At 37.8% G+C, this 18,348-nt stretch overlaps 1 protein-coding gene across 1 annotated transcript in view; it reads left to right on the top strand.

Annotated features, from left to right (window-relative positions):
- The first annotated feature begins 697 nt into the window (after positions 1-697).
- The window catches only part of gask1a (golgi associated kinase 1A), a 40,101-nt gene continuing 22,450 nt past the window's right edge, over positions 698-18,348 (top strand). The window contains exon 1 of the mRNA XM_052143777.1: positions 698-949. Coding sequence (XP_051999737.1) covers positions 947-949 — 3 coding nt within the window. The 5' untranslated portion in view covers positions 698-946. The remainder of the gene's footprint in view (positions 950-18,348) is intronic.

Below are 18,348 nucleotides of genomic sequence, written 5' to 3'. Positions count from 1 at the left end.
CACCCTTAAATCCCACATTCTACCAGCAGATGTCAGTACAGTCAAACTCTATGTACTCCAGTAACGATAAATCATTTCCAGACAGACTCTTTGAGGACGGTGAAACGCAAATTGTTGTTTGAATAGCTGATGTATAATTTCCTTTGTAAAATTAAAGCGATACAGGTTTCAAAGTCCAACGGTAGCCGACTTCTCCATACAAAATTGTACCATGACTATCATTTCCGTCATACGTTTGCCTATTTCTGTCAGAATAAATTAATATGTGATCTCAGTGTAAGAAGCTTTTTGATTTTCTTGTTTGTTATCTTATCTTTGTGGAGGCTTAAACACATTTTCCTCAGTTTTATTGTATTATTCGTTTAAGCATTTTGGCGGTAACTATGGTACCTTTAAGGGTATTTTGAATGTGGAGTTTGTGGCTTGTGAACACAAGAATTAAGATTGCAGCTGAATAGATTGACGAAAGTTAATTTTCTAATGGATAAAAAAATGAGACTATAACTTACCACGATTTTGGTGTAAACAAGTAGGTACTTCTCATCCTGAATACGACATAAGCTGAAGCACTCTGCTCAGTACAATAACTCTCCTCAGCATGTCTTTTTTTTTTTTTTAAATCTGTTCTCATGTTACACATCGCATTCCTCTCCAAACCTCCGCTCCGCTTCTCAAGTTTACCATCCTCCTGCAACGTGTTGCTTTCAGAGCTTTGTTCTGAGACATAAGAAGTTTTGCATTGGAAACTAAAGAACAAACCCAGGAAAACACAAAACCACGGAACAATGTGACTGCATGTATCGCATGCATGCACTGGTGCGGTTAACATGGGAGTATGAAGTTTACAACCTGAAATAAAAGTGTGTTGGCATAGATGTGCAGCACAGGAATGAAGATGATGTGGCGCTGATGCTGCGAGTGCTCAGCCAAAGGCATTGTGTTTACAATGGTAAGCCTATCCTTTTCAGCTCATTCCAATTCAGTTCAAAATGTTTTAACTTAAATTGCTTTTGCATATGAACTGCGTTCCTGAGTTTGCAATATTGATCACTTAGAACCACATGGTACTTTGCACAGGTCCTGTTCAGTGATGGAATTTAAAACATTGAATGCATAAAATATATAGCACAGAATACATATTTTGTGAGATGCATGGGACTGAACCCTGAGATACCATTAAATATAAGAGGATTGCTGTTAGAATATAAATGCATGGGGTTATGTATCTGTATTCAGTGGAAGATAAGAGTTCTGAGTCCGATGAAAAGAATTTGCTTCAGTGTCTGAGCTCTTTACAAGGTAAAGCAGTACAGCACATTGTTTGTATTGAGATCAGAGCTTTTGAAGTACAGTATGCTTTTATACTCTACAAAAGTCAAGACTCCGTCAATTATGCCCTGCCGATGCTTCTGAGAGTTGTTCAACAACAGTGCTTAATGTTTTCCAGCATTGGGAATTCTCCGTAGCATTTGAATCCTCCCCATCAAGGACAGACCCCACTAAAATCCTTGACTCAACAGACCCCAAGTTCAGTGTGTTCTGTCCATGAGAGATTGTTTTTCAGTTATCATGCATTGTGTAGCAATTATTTGCAGAAAAGGAGAAAAAATATTGAGTGCTTCCTGGCAGTGGGAGCCAGATGTTGATCTGGACTTTAGGTTCCATCTGGAGGTATTTTAACAAGATTACCCTGTCTTTTGAAAGAAATAACAACAATCATGCCACACAGGGAGATTTGGTGAATTTCTGCACGGCATTCAGTCATTTTGCACGAAACTTCTAATGCTTGTTGTCTGTTTTAGTCTCAATGCACGCATTTGCATTGGAAAAAATTCTAGCAGTGATTTAGTACTTACCATTTTAGTTTGGCGAGATCAAATAACTTTTCTTTTGGCATGCCTTCCAAATGGTTTTGCTGGCATGGAGGTGATATCTGACTGTAGGGTTATTGACACCAGGATGCTAAAAGCTATTACAATTGTCCAACTGTGATCTTTGGTGAATGTTTTGCTTCTTAGAACATGCTGTATGTGGTGACAAGATACATTAATTTAACACTGCTGAAGTTGTTCGAAAATAAATAATAGTGGCAATGGAAGTTTCAGGCATGACTGTGGTTTTAAGCCATTGTCTCATTTATAAACTTTTACAATCTTTTGTCTGATTAAATATATATTCTTGTTAATTTAACCTCAAGGATATTTGTATACTTGATCAAACCAAGACAAATTTGTATTGGCAGAAAACCAGTTATTTTAGATGTTACCACATGAAACACATTTAGGTAAACTTTTTTTAAATATAAAAGTGTGCTTCATGTGGTAATATCTAATAATATAGTTTTAATAAAGTCAAGTCACCAGGAATTAACCTGAATACATGATAAGTTTACAACAATAAAACAAATTTTAAGGGTGACACTGGTAACAATTGCGGGTTTCCACTTTTTACAGTGCAGGTGCCCTGACAAAATATTTTCACAGTGTTGATTCTTGAATAGATAAGTGTTTTTGCCTGTGAAAACTCATATAACACCCTTTACTACACAGTGAACCTATGGTTTGTGATATTTATCTTATGAAGTTGTCATATTTCTCACGTTTTTAGTGAAAGATCATACAACAATGAGAAAGTGATGTTTCTAATACTCCTCTTTACTGAGGGTGCTATTCATTTGTGGAGGTTTATTTGTACTGTATGGAGTATGTATGTATTTCTTTTTGTGACAGTTGACTTTTCCACGAAATTAGAAAAGCTAAACTGTGTGTGCACTTTAAGTCTGAAGTTAGGTTCTTGATGACATTGTATAACTGTGCAGCTCTGTCCAAACAAACCCAGGTTTGTCACAGATTTATGGATTATGAAAACCCACATACTATTACAGTTACTCTACTTGCATGAAAATACACCAAATCAATACATCACTGCCATTATAGTGTAATCTTAAAAATGTTTGCAGTTTAAGTTGAAACAGAGTTTTATTCCGAATTAAAGCTGTAACATCTGCTTAGTGTATTCATTTCTGAACATCTTTAATTCTGTGCCATCTCTAGAGTTTTGCCAGTTACTAAGAAACACATGAGAGGGCAAAGAGTGCTATATTTTCTATTTTCTGAATATGTCATAAATATAAAATGTCACAAAAAACATTTGATAAAAACAATTATTAAATGTGGGAAGACTGAGCAATATGGTGATGACCATGAATCTCTAAATATCCTGCAGTAGTCTCATCCTGCATCATTAAACTTCTGGCAAAAAGGCTTCAATGGACTGGCCAAGAGAGAAACGCTCAGGGGCAATTTCTTCATTGGGTTGCAAAAGCATCAAACGAGCATGAGAAAAGCGACACAGATAAGTCCAGGCATAAATCACGACTTGAGGTTCATTTTCCCCTTTTTCGACTTATTCTCTTACATTTTCACCAATTTGTTATTATTAAGACTTTCTAACTTCTATCGCTAAAATCCATAACAACACCTGCAGATTGCGCTCATTTAGAAAATACTAGTGGGTGTGGAAACTTGTAGCTCCTCTGAACAGGATTGAACACATTTGGGCTATTTGAATGCTTGTGTGTGGATACATTATTTCAGTAACATGACCAATAGAATTGCTTAATTTTTAAATTTCTAAAACCTTCTCAAATCATTCCAAACTAGGGCTGGGTATTTGTACAGTTGTCCCGATTCGATTCCTATTCACAATAGATATTGATTCATATGGGTATATTTCATCAGTTATAATGTCCCTTTTGCTTACATATTAAATAAATTCTCTCCCAGTTAATGTTGTTAATTATACAGGGGACCTTCTTACTAGGTACATTACAAAAATATTAATTTGACTAATTATATTTAGCAGCTTTTCATCATTTAGGTTACATTTTGGCTTTTTTAAAATGAACAAATCCATGTATTGAACCAATAAAAAGATGTAATTTTAATATATAATTTTTTGTTCTATGGTTATTGTTTATTTGTGCAGGTTTTACTATTTACATTTATTTACATAATCAATTACTTTGATTCGTTGAACACGTGCTAAAACTGGTACTGTCTCTTTCACAACACCGCATTTCTGAGCGCATGTTAAGGTCTGAGACTTGAATGGTTAAATCTCATTTGTGCTATGCATGATTGGAATTTAAAATTTCTTTTTTTGTTGATTTCAAGAAACAACTGACTGTTAAGAACAGAAAGGGTATTAAAAGAGACATTCTTCAATGACAGATGGGTCGTGGATCTCATCTTTGGACACACATTACATGGAACAACTTTTACTTTCAACACGTAGTGAAAGGATCTCACTGCTGAATACTCCACCACTATACTACACAATTCATTCACTGGTGAGTATAAAGATCACGAAGCATTGAAAAATCATTTTTTTTACCCAGCCCTATTACAAACCAGCCCAATTTTTCCCCGCACAATTCATTCAAAACAAGTCCAACTGTGCAGGATCCCGCCCATCTGGCAACACTTAGATGCTGTTAGATGCTGCGTCTGAAAACTGGAAAATGAAAAAAGGATCAAGGCACATCAGAATCCAATGTTGGCGTCATACCTGTCTATTGAGATTCATCTGATCAACTTTTTAAGGCAGCATAGATTTATCCTTGGCTACCAATGAAATCCCAAAATCCTGTGCGTGCGGATCCATATTGGTTGAACTCAAGAAAGAAAATGACGGCCAAAGAGGCCATTTACAGCCAAGGGGGGTTTATTTTTTTAAACCTTTTTACAACATTTGATTCAATGTTTATCGAGAAAATAGTAATGTAGTTATTAAATATATACTTGGTTTTGGCCAAAACTCTCTTGATTATGTTTTTCATATTATTAGACCTCTGTCATTAATACTGAATGAATGCTGGTGTCCTAGCAGCGATTTGACATAGTGCTGCCTCGGAAACCTGTCTGAAAACAGTTTTTAGAGGTACCTTCATATGCAAACGCTGTCTGTTAAGTCATTGACTGATAAGTCAGTAAGGCAACAAGACAGCTGCCTCAGGATTTGGACACATCCAATAACATCAGCTGTATTACATTTTTTATTTATTTTTTACCATCTGTATCTGTACAAAATCACTTCTGTAGCAGCAGTAGTAGAATAACAAAAATTTAGCAAAAAGTGCCATGGTGTTACCATGGTCATTATGACATGGTATCATGTCATGAGTGGTGGAGTGGTGGTGGTGTAGTGGTCTAAAGCACATAACTGGTAAACTGGTAATCAGAAGGTCACTGGTTCAATCCCCACAGCCACCACCATTGTGTCCTTGAGCAAGGCACTTAACTCCAGGTTGCTCCGGGGGGATTGTCCCTGTAATAAGGGCTTGGATAAAAGCGTCTGCCAAATGCATAAATGTAAATGTATCATGATAATACCATGGGATTCCTTGAAGTGTCTTAGAGTAAATACCAGTATATGGCTATATCAAATACCATGGCATTATCAACCGAAACCTTACCATGGTACCAAAGTACTTTTTGAAGTGTATAATCTAAGTGCAGTTTTGTAAATTATCTTGAAGCCATGTCTGCCAAGTAATTGGCCTTCATGTTAATGAGAGGCAGCCAATAAGCAGTGAGAGTGTATGAGCATGGCAGAATGGGATAGCCATCAAGGGAATAAGAAAGGACTGTTTGAGGAAGTAGCGACATTGTAATAATAGCCTCTCACCTGGACATAATTGTTGAGGTTTTGCAGCCAGGAAGTCAGTACCAGGGAGCGACTAAATGTAAACATTCAATAAATGTGTGTAGCTATGTGTAAAATCATTGCAAGTTCTCCATCATTTAGAATTATTTAAATCCATTTAATCACTGATTTTTGTCAGTTTGTTCTGCATTTGTCCTTTCAGACAGGTTTCATGCTGAATTGTAATACAGATGGTATTTATTACCTTAGTAATTACCTTAGTTTACATGTCAGGGACTATATATTTTAGTGGAAGGATAGCACTTAACGAATCTGAAAATGTGTGTTTTTTATATTTGTATTCTGTAGTAACTGTTTATAAAAGCAATAAGACACTGCGTGAATGGGTTGGGGCCGGTATTTAAGCAATTAGGTATGAGAAGCCGAGGTATATTGGGAATATTATCACAGCTTGTAACAGCCACCTAATGTTAAATAGTGTTCATGACATGAATGTTGATGTGCATTTAAGATGACTTCTATGGTGTATTTTATTATATGAATGTTCTTATGTGAGCGCGCACGCATGGGTAGAGAGAGAGAGAGAAGAATGCTCGAGTGAAGAGAGAGATGGCCGCTCTACGGCTGACAGCTGTTACCGTATGCTAATATGCTCACTTCCACTTGTGTGGAATGTGTTTGAGAATTGTGTGGAGTGTTTCCTTTTTTCTGTTTATATTCGCTCTTTTACATGTATGAGAAGAGTGTGCTTGTGCAAACCATCTATAAAGACAAGTGGGAGTACCAGTTCATTTGCTTTGGGTTTTTCTTCTTGCCTTTACTGTTTTCCCGATTTTTTTCTGGGCAGGTTTCGAACCCTGATGGACTTTACAAGCTACTGTAAAAGGCATTGTTAGAAGCACCTTCAACTGTGACTATAATCTATACTCATAATATAGCACAGCCTGTCTTATTCCTTAATTTTTAAACAGATTGTTCCAGTCCTGGATGCCGATTGGTCAGCATGGTGAAGTGATGAATACATATTTACATTGATCATGGTGTAAATAATGTAACCTGGGAATGAATAGGGACAGTTCCGATAAAAGGACATATGAAAAGGACCTTATGAAATGTAGCACTGGTATACGGTGAAGCAGTGGCCGGTCTTGCGGAGGCTCCCTCGATGCAATTGGTAATGGTTAGAAAGGGAGAAAAGGAGAGTAGAAAAGCCACCTTGTATGTTAAAGTGGCAGCTGCCATATTACGATGTCTGTAAATAGTGAGCTGGAACTAAAAGCCTGCTTTGACTGCATTGATTGGAGTGTTTTTGAGGCTGCAGACACCAATCTGGATGAGCTCACAGGTACTGTGACATCATATATCAGTTTCTGTGAGGATATGTGCATTCCTACTAGGACTTATTTAACATACAACAATGAGAAACCACCATTTACAGCAAAACTCAGTCAGCTTAGTCAGGAAAAAGAGGATGCTTCAAAGTTTGGGATAAAATCTTGTACAATCAGGCCAGGAACACACTGAATAAGGAAACCAGAGTGGCTAAAAGTAGCTATTCTGATAAGCTGAAAAACAAGTATCCATCTAAAGATCCTGCATCAGTGTGGAGTGGCCTGAAACAACTTACTAACTACAAGACTCCTACTTCCAACACTGTAGTGGACCTGGTTGTGAACTGGCTGATGATGACCTGAATGTGTTCTACTGTAATTTTAAAAGACCACCCCACACCCGCTCTGACATTCACTTCACACAAACATCAACACCTCCTGCAAGCCCCCTCCTCCCCCCTCCTTCAACTCAACCTGCACTTAAGATCAGTGAAGAGGAGGTGTGCCGTGTCTTCTGAAAACAAAAGACAAGGAAAGCACAGGGCCTAGATGGTTTAAAATCCTTTGCTAACTAGCTGGCCCCCATCTTCACACTGATCATCAATAGATCACTGGAGCAGTGTGAAGTCACATGCTGCTTCAAATTGCTCAATCATCATTCCTGTCATCAATCATCAATTCTACAGACCTGTCACTCTGACGTCTGTGGTCATGAAATAATTTGAGAGACTGGATTTGGCCCACCTGAAGTACATCACTGGACCATTTCTAGATCCCCTTCAATTTGCTTATTGACCAAACAGGTCTGTGGATGATGCAGTCAACATGACATTGGATCATGTCCTGCTACATCTGGACAGACCAGGGACATATGCAAGGATCCTTTTTGTGGATTTCAGTTCTGCTTTCAACACCATCATCCCAGCTATTTTTCAGACTAACTTGCACCAACTCTCTGTTCCCACGTCTATCTGTCAGTGGATCACCAGCTTTCTGACGGACAGGCAGCAGCTAGTGAGACGGAACAATTCACTTCCAGCACATGTAAACTCAGCACTGGTGCCCTGCAGGGATATGTGCTCTCCCCACTACTCTTCTCCCTGTATACAAATGACTGCACTGCCAAGGACCCCTCTGTCAAGCTCATGAGGTTTGCTGATGACACTACTGTTATCTGCATCATCCAAGATGACGATGAGTCTCTATACAGAAGGGAGGTTGAAAGGCTGGCTCACTGGTGTAGCCAAAACAACCTGGAGCTGAACACACTCAAAGTGGTGGAGATGATTGTGGACTTAAGGAGGAACACCCAAACATTGACCCCCTCAACATTCTACACAGCACTATGACAGCAGTGGAGTCATTCATGGTCCTGGGTGCTACCATCTCACAGGACCTGAAGTGGGAAACCCACATTGACTCATGGCAGGCCCAGCAGAGGTTGTACTTCCTTCGCCAGTTGAGGAAGTTCAACTTGCCATAGGCGCTGCTGATATAGTTCTACTCAGCATTCATTGAGTCTGTCCTCTGCACATCAGTAATTGTCTGGTTTGGTTACAAAATCGGATATCAGAAGACTACAAAGGACAGTTCGAACTGCTGAGAGGATAATTGTTGCCCCCTGTCCTCACTTCAAGAACTATAGACTTCCAGAGTGGAAAAATCACACTGGACCCCACTCACCCAGCCCATTACCTTTTTGAACTGTTGCCTTCTGGCAGGCACTACAGAGCACTGAGCACCAGAACCGTCAGGCACAGGAACCGTATTTTTCCCTCTGGCTATCCATCTCATGAACAGATAAAATTGCCCATTAAGCAATAATGAATGTGCCATACACAGCTTAGTCTACTGTATTTATAGTTATCCAACATACCATACCTATCTACTATTACTTCTGTATATAACAGATTTGTATTTGTATATATATACTTATATATTTAAGCAATATCACACGAGCAAGAGTGCGATATGGCCCTACATCAGCATTGCAGTGATTCGGCCGCAGGCCGAGTGCCATAGGTAATCACAGCAGTGCTGATTTAGGGCCATATGGCATGATTGCAAGTGTGATATTGCTTATATACAACAGTTCAATGAACAAGTACATTTTAAAAAATGAGGAAAAACTGAGTACGGTCATAAAAACACATTTGTGTGTCACGGAACTACTTTCTTACGCGATGGATCAGAATCTGGCGTTGCTGGTTCAAACCAAATGATGCACCCAAGCCTCCGTTAGTAATTCAAAATGTCACTTCAGAAATAGTATCACGGCTTGTGCTGTTTCTACCAAGTTATTGGATAAACAAGCATTGATGTGGGTGTGGGGGGTGTGTGTGAGTGAGTGAGTGAGTGAGTGAGAGAGTGAGAGAGAGAGAGAGAGAGAGACGGAGCGTGCTTATTCACCTGTTGCCACACCCAAGCAGAGATGCTGTCAGCTTTCTGAAGATCAGCTTTCTCAGTGGAAAAATAGCCGTCTAAGCGGGGGTAATTCTCCTTATTTCGTGGTAGCTGGTGCACAATGGTCTTTCACTATAGAAACCACAATGTCCTCCATCAATTTGAACAGTACATTTTCTCCAATGTGGAAACTCCAGTAAGAGGTAAGCGCCTTGAGTTGTGTAATTAATCTGTCTGTTGTGTCTCTCAGCTTTGATGAGCCATAATGCTGAAGCTGTTTATTTAAATCCATTTAAAACTATTTCCTATCTTAAGTAATGTAGCCTTTAGCCTACAACTAGGGCTCTACAATATTTCTTAATGCAGGCATCTTGACCTAAGATCTCTTTCTGTTCACACTGAACTATACACAGTATAACTTGCAGAACTTAAAGGAATCGTTCAACCAAAAATAAAAATTATCTAATAATTTACTCAATTTATGAAGTCTGAAACTCAGAATTACTTTTCTTTTAATTGAGATTTGAGATTTTTTTCCATACTATATAAGTCTATGGGGTTCAAAACTTTCAAGCTCCAAAAAGGACATAAAGGCATCATAAAAGGAATTCACACGGCTCATATGGTTTAATCCATGTCTTCTGAAGAGATCCTATTGGTTTTGGGAGAGAAACAGGCCAAAATGTAACTCGCCATCTGCAGTCTCCTTGATGATCACAATTACAGTTCCTCATGCTTGACGAATGTGCAGAGCACTTGTACACTTGCACAAACAGAACCAGATCTATCACTTCTGTTGTTATCTAAGATGGCCAGCAATAAAAACAGGTGTAGATGGGTCCAAAGTGTTATGTAATCAATCACTTATATGACATTAATGAGAAATGCATGTGACGACATTTTGTTTGTTGTGTAAGCATTAATACATCCAGCTTTTAAACAAATAAGCATTTTAAACACTGTTGGTTACAGTGTGTGTGTGTGTGTGTGTGTGTGTGTGTAAGCAGGGCCTATTTGTCAAATGTAGATCTAGGTTCACAATTTGCCACTTTCTTAAAGTATGTTTCACTCATTCCGTTATGAAACAGTTGTAAGCCCCCCAAAAAACACTTGCACCTGCATAATGCACCTCAGACTACTTTCCTATTCTAGACCAGCAGTGAAAGATCTCCCTTCATTAGAGAATTTGACATATACTGTAAAATGATTACTTGATAAAGACAGACTGCAGCTGGAGGAGCCCAGAGCACCATCTCGCCCAATTTCCTCTCAGCATTGAGTGAGTCTTTGTTCTCTATTGTCATGAGAAGACGTTCATACACATCTCTACTGCACCCATCGTAAACAAACATTCAGCTGTTGGCAGTTTATTTGTTTTCTTTGTCTTGTCTTGTTTTGGCAGAGATAGAAGTTATGAAGTACTTTGGCATTGCTATACACTCTTGATTTTGAGCTAGAATAATTCTAAGGAAACATGACTCAGTCAAGAAACCAGTCACTTCTCTCTGGATGCTAGTGAGTTGTCAGTGCAGTTCCTTATGAGTATGTGCTGGACTGATGCCCATTTTAACCTTAAAATATGTGGGTGAAAAATTACCCAGCGTTTAGTTTTTAAGACAAATCTTTTCATCTGATAACCCCAGGTTATCTAGTTAGGAAGTCTTGGATCATGTGAATTGAAACTAAATGTTTACATAACATTTAGTTTCAATTATAAGAAAGTTTGCATCACTGCCTATAGAATGCATATGTGGGTCATATGGCCCATATGTGTTTACTATGGTATTTAATGCACTTAACTTAGTTAACTTATGTAGCAAAAAAAAAAACATTTTATCCTAATTGTACTTACAGTATATGTATGTGTTTGTGTTGGTAGACTTGAGGCATTTCATATTTTACCACCAAACATGGAAATTGCCTATATTAATGTGATAAAAAAAGAATAGAATTAAACCTGAATTTAAGGAATTTAAATGGCTTTACAGCAATACAAATTCAGCTCTATCAACATAATTTGTGACACAGACAATAATTTAGGCTCGTACCTCAGTTATAGTAAAAACAAATATAGCATTTACAGTTATGCACAAATAGGCATTCTGGAGAGTAAGTAGAAACTTGCCGCTCGTATTTTTGTTTAAGCGCTTAAATAATTTTTTTATTTTTATTTTCTTTACAGAAATGTGTTATATTTTCAGGTGTTAGGTTTGCTAAATAATCATTTAGGCATTGAGGCTACTGTACTTTGTGGATGAACTTCTAGTTTTGCTTTATCGACATTGGCCTGTGTGCATTTTCATCACGTGGCTATACTTTGAAAGTGTATATTTTAGACGTTTAACCCAATGCGATGCCTTGCCCCATTGCCCTGTAAGTATATTACTGTACATGCTGCACCCTACTGTAGTTTTTTTTGTTTGCTGTCAATAGAGCTTATTTTAATATAGATAGAGTTTATAATCTGCAGTTAGAAATAATTATTAATTACCAGAAATAATTACCTGCACATGTGTTTGTTGGATACATTTGGTATCCAACAATTATAACATTATTTCATCATTTCATCAACAGCTGATTTATACACTATGTTTGAGTCATTAAGGTGTAGTCTGTGCAAGACTAATTAGGTATTATAACTTTTGGAACATGTTTTCCCAAAAACATTCTAGTTGTCTGACTGATTAATCCACATGTTCTTGGTCTGTCTCCTGGTGTTCGTTGTGCTTGGATTGTTGCCTTGTGTAACAGTGTGATGTCTTTGCCATTCTTGTTTGTGATGTATTCGTCAGTTTCGCTTAATCATGGTGTCAGTATGCTTGCCTGCATAAATACTACTTACACTTTACACCCTTCCTTTAACCATCTGGATGCCTGATCCCTTCACTCACCAATGGGAAAATCAGCCAAATGTCATATTTAAGATAAGATTTAGTTATATTTGTTTTGGCAGGTTCTCTGTATGAGAGAGAGACACTCTTTCGGTTGACTGTGTGATTTCCTAACAGCTTGTTTTGATAATGTGTTTTGCTGAAGGGTTTGTGTTCTGACTCATTTCTAACACTGTTCTGGATTTAAAGAGTTTCCCTTTAAAACTGAACGGTTTTCTTATTTAAATACAGTGCCAAATGTGTTTTTAAAAGAGCGCTGACACCCTAAAGCCAATTATGAACATGGCGTCACGATTGCTGTAGCAAAACAGATAGCCACAGTCTAGCGAGTTTAATATTGTGGAGGATGAGAGTTTTAATGCCCACTGCAAAGAAAATGCAATAGCGATGGGTCGTTCGCGAATGAGTCGGCTCTTGTAGTTGAATATTGGGAGCCGGCTCGCATATCAAAAGAGACAAATCTAATCATATTAAATATGAATAATTAAAAGATTTAAATGAATATAATTAACTAATTCATAGAACGAAAAAGAAATAAAATAATATAGGTCTAAATGCTCAAGCGCACAAACATTCTTTCTGACTGTCTGCTCAGACCAACCTCACCTGTTGTTCCTGTCAATCAGACATGCATTGTTAATCAATAAACCAAAGAGGTGTGAGGGAGGGCGGAGCCAACTTATTATGTTGTTAAGATTGTATTCGTTTTGAATCGTTACATTTATATGCACTTTGTTTATAAACATTAAAAAAAGTTATACTTTAAATGCACGTGTAATAGTATCCTTCTTTTTTACATTTATTTCAATTTGTTGGATGCTGCAGTTTTGCAAATTATTATTTATTTTTCTTTGATATGGTGTAATATTATATTATGCTGTTCAGACTGTATTCATTTTGAATGGTTAGATTTATATGCACTTTGTTTATATACAAAAAAGTTATACTTTTAATGCAAATGTTTAATAGCATTCTTTTTCATAACAAACCAATACATTTTTAAATACACTGTGGTAGATTATGATTTAATTTAATAATTTAATTAGAATGTTTTTAACACCAATTATAGTCAAACTATCACAAACTGTTTGACTTGAAAAAATACAAAACATATTTCTATAAAGAGCCGTTTGGGAGCCAAAAGCGCCGGCTCTTTTTGGTGAGCTGAGCCAAATGAGCCGGCTCACTGAAAAGAGCCGGAATGCCCATCACTAATGCAACCTATTTGGGGAATAGTTCTTTCAATTAGTCATACTCCCACTTAGACTTTGGGAAATGTTTAATGTTACTTGAATTGGGGCTATTTTAGTGCATTTCTATCTTAATACTATGGAAGGCTTTGTTTGGAAAATGTTATTAAAGTATTATTTTGTTATATATGTTTTTTTATCTTTCCTAAGATTGAAATAAATGCATTTTGCCAGGAAAAGAAGTATACACTGTATAGTGTCAAATTACAGCACTTTCAAAATCTGCGAATAATTGTGATTAACTAAAAATATTTATGCGAGGAGTCACGTGATGACATGCGTGGATCGGACGTGTGAATGGCGAGCTCTGCGCACTTTGCTAGTTTTAATACTTTTTATGACATAAACTGGTGGGATCCGATACACTCTGTTTCATAACTGTTCTAGGAGGTCAATATGTCAAAGAATTCAAAATCCTTGGGCTCTGGAGACATTAAAAGACACTTACTTGCTCAAGCTGACATCCCAGGCCGCAGGGTCAGAGAGATGCTGTAAATGCGGCGGGAGATGCTGAACATGTTGGCAATAAGTTGTTGCTGACTTGGAGGATCTTGCTGTGATATTTCGATCGATCACCGCCATGCGCCATGTATTGAAAGTTTACTGATGTGGTTACAAGAGTGGGGGATGTCAAGAAATGTATCGATTATCTGGATTCATCGGAGAGGGAATTATCTGCTATTCCGCTAGCAACCAAGGTGAATTTGGAGTGGGCCTGGGAGAAGTTGGAGAACATGGAAAACCGTAGACGGTGGAATAACATCCATATCGTGGGAGTCCCAGAAGGAGTAGAGGGACAGGATTCTGGCTCGGCAATCCACGGAGGGAGACAGGCCCCGATCAATTCTGGCCAAATTTCTGAGATCATACATTAAAGATCTTGTGTTATGTGAGGCGAGGAGTAAAGGAAGGCTTTCTTGGAAGAACCACAGCATTTTCTTGTTCACAGACTTTGCAAACTCGAAAAGAGAGAAATGTGATCAACTCAAGGAATGCAATAAACATTTACATCAATGGAAAGTGCCTTTTGCACTGAGAATAGATGCTAAGGATGGCCGTAAAACATCCGCATGCCTACAGCAAGCGATGTCCTTCATAAAGTCAAGGGAGTAAGTAATTTTGTTGTACTCACATTGCAGCCGAGTGGACCGGCTCACTGAACATTCACTTGACTGTTTGAAGAATCCGCACGCTCTTTTTGTGCTGGTTCCACCTAGCGGCTGGAGTTTATTTTGTAGAGCAACACACCTTTGGAATGGTTTTGTGAATGAATCTACACACTCTTTCAGTTTATTCTGCCTATTGACTGGAGTTTATTTTGTGTAGTGTTTCTTGCAAAGTTATTGGATTGAGTAAGTAATTTGCTTGCTCTCATGTTGTAGCCGAGTGGACCAGCTCCCTGAACATTCGCTTGACTGTTTGAAGAATCTGGGAGCTTTTTTATGCTGTTTCGCCAATCGGCTGGAGTTTATTTTGTAGAATAACACACCTTCAGGACAGTTTTGTGGATTAATCTACACACTCTTTGTGTTTATTCTGCCTATCGGCTGGAGTTTGTTTTATAGATGATCTTTTGCTGTGTAATTCTGTCTCACAAAATTTGTATTGAAACACCGGACTTGAGCAACCCGATGGCAAAGTTGTCACAGGGGTTCTCGTAGGTTTACATGGACTGTTTGAGTTTGGAGGGATGGACGCCAGTTGGCACTGTCATGCATGGAGTTAATGCGGACATTTTTATTTTTTCAGGGTTTTTTTTTCAAGATGTTCAGGATTTGATTGTTGCACTAATGTTGGAATGTGGTCTTTATAATCTTGTCTTTGACACACAATCTATTTTTTCTTATATGTCAAAATGTCAAATGTTAATATGAGTGGATTGTCTCTCTCTATGTGGAATGTAAATGGGGTAGGGCACCCCATAAAATTAAGGAAGGTTATTTCTCTTCTTAAGTGTAAGAAATGTGATATAGTGTTTCTTCAAGAAACACACCTTTTTCTGCAGGAAGCTGAACCTTTTGGAAAGATGTGGGGTGGGCATTTTTTTTATTGTGTTGGCTTGAGTAAGAGCAGGGGAGTCATTACACTGATAAGTAAACATCTCCAATTCACATGTCTCAAACAGAGCTAAGATAAATTAGGAAGAGTCATTATTGTTTTAGCTGAAATTCAGGGACAAAGTCTTATTTTGGCTAATATTTATGCACCTAATGTTGATGAACAGGGCTTTTTTATAGACCTTTAATGGATGTTGCAAGCCGCTGACAGCCCTCATGATATAATGTTGGGAGGAGACTTTAATCATTTGATGGTCATAGTCAAGCAAATGTGTGCAAGCCCCCTAGAGCAACACTGACGCTTCAACTTTGACTTTTGAACCCATCTGGTAGGGACTATAAATGTATCTTATCAGTCCATAAGATTTACTCTACAATAGATTTTTTTTTTTGGATCTCTAAGTCCAAATTGGGAAGAAAAACTAAATAAATAAATAATGCTTTTAAAGAATTCTATCTTGATCTCTATAGTTCCACGCCTCCATCTACTGATGAGGATAATATAAACTTTTTGGAACCATTAGAACTTCCTAAACTGATGACTGAGAAAAACAATTCTCTTGATTCTGAGATAACCTTGGAGGAGCTTGGCAAGGTAATTAAGGCGTTGTCTACAAGCAAGTCTCTGGGGCCAGACGGCTTTTCAATTTTGTTTTTTTAGATCTTATACAACAGAAATGGCTCCACTTTTGTTAGAAGTTTATACAGGATCATTAAAGAATGGAAAGCTTCCGCCAACCATGACGCAAGCCCGGATCAGTCTGATTCTTAAAAAGGACAACGATCAGATCGAGTGTAAGAGTTACCATCCCATTTCCCTGATTCAGTTAGACGTTAAAATATTGTCAAAAATTTTGGCTAACTGATTAATTTATGACATATACATATAGATCAGTTAGGGTTTATTCAGGGCCGTAACTCTTACGATAACAGGTGTTTCATTAATCAGTCATGTAGGCAGTGGCGAACAATCAGATTCTGGTTGCTTCTACCTCACTTGACGCCGACACACTTGATGTCGAAGCTTTGGCTCTGACAGCATACTGCCCGGTAATGGCTTTTCAGCCAGGCGCATTCAAGTGGTCCAAACAGGGCATTAAGTATTTGGGTATTTTATTCCCAGAGTTAATTTTTAATTTTTTTTTTTAATTTGAGCGATGTGGGAAGGTGGGCTTCCTCACATTTATCTCTTACTGGGAAGGTTAATGTTCTAAAAATGAACTGTATTTCAAAATTCAACTTCCTGCTACAATCTCTCCCTATAGATGTCCCAATCTCATATTTCAAGCAATTTGATAGCATAGAGAAGTCCTTCATTTGGAATGGTAAATGTCCCAGATTGCATTTCAGTAAGTTATATTTCGCCATTGCAAAGCCTTTCTATCAAACTAACTGGAGAAGTTATGTTACACCCCATTATCTCGCATTTGCACTCTGTATGGACAAAAGTGTTTAATTCAGACATTTATTTAAATGTATCCTCGAGCATATGGCTGAACCCCAAATTATGTATTAATAAGTCCCCTTTCTGCTTTCTGCTGGAGTGGATTGAGAGGGGGTTACTACATTCTGTGGCCTATATGAGAGTGGAGTGTTGAGATCCTTTGAAAATATGGTTCAACATATTGGGATTCCCAGGCCTCAGTTCTTTAGGTATTTACAGCTGTGCCACCTGCTCTGTACTATTTTTAGGAGTAGCATACACCCCCTTAAAGCTGCAGATACTCTGGGAGTGGTGATTATAGCTATTGGAAAAGGTCATGAGGCATCAGTGTATTACTCACTGTTAATTCAGTGTCTGGGGGAGGGAGCTTCAGCTTCCCTCATGAGATTATGGGAGAAAGATTTAAACTTTGTATTGGATGAGGGAGTGTAGGATATGATTCTAAAAAACATCAAGTCTACATCTAGAGATGCAAAGGGGCACCTTATTCTTCTATTGAACCTTCATTATTGTATAGGCTTGGTCTCAAAGACACACCCACCTGCTGGCGAGGCCAATCAGAAGATGGGGACATTGTGTTTTTTTGTTGTTGTTTTTTTCCTCACACAGGAGTCCTAGCAGAGTAACCACAGGAGTAGATTATGATATATTAACTATGGACAATGTACAGTACAGACTGTCTACAATATAGTTTGAAACCTAAAAATACTTGTTTGTGCAAGATTGTTAATTAAAGCAATATACTTTGTAAGTGTGGCTTAAGGGTCCAAATACTTTATTGGGCCACTGGAAATCTAACTGATGTTTCAACCTTTTGCTGAACTGAAATGTAATTAAAAAATAGCAAACTGTAAAAGGCAGCAGGTAAAAATCAACAAGATTCTCTTAGAGGAAGAGATTTCAGGAGAGGTTTTTAATATGCAGATGCTTAATCGTGACCTAAATACGTACTTGCCTTCATAGAAATATTTACTTTTTAGCATAAGTCTGCAGTTAAGCAGGCCCTAACCTGTTGCAGACTGTGTTTTACCTCAGCATAGTGAAACTGCATGCAAGACATTCTTTAACCTGGAGCATAATGGAAGACCTTCACAGGTGCTATCTGGTCAAGTCATAAAAACATCAGCCAGTTGGGAGAGATCTCACAGTATTGATACATTTCTTTCATGTGCAGCACACAGATACAATATGTGGCATACTTGTATTATGCTATGTATTTATTAATGTACTTGTTTTACAAAATTATTATTTATATTGACATGTTAATGTCTTCAAAGTAAGTTATATCATATATCATATAATATA

The sequence above is a fragment of the Xyrauchen texanus genome, chromosome 15, assembly GCF_025860055.1.
Source record: "Xyrauchen texanus isolate HMW12.3.18 chromosome 15, RBS_HiC_50CHRs, whole genome shotgun sequence".
Taxonomy (NCBI): Eukaryota; Metazoa; Chordata; class Actinopteri; order Cypriniformes; family Catostomidae; genus Xyrauchen; species Xyrauchen texanus.
This window is presented reverse-complemented; position numbering and strand designations above follow the sequence as displayed.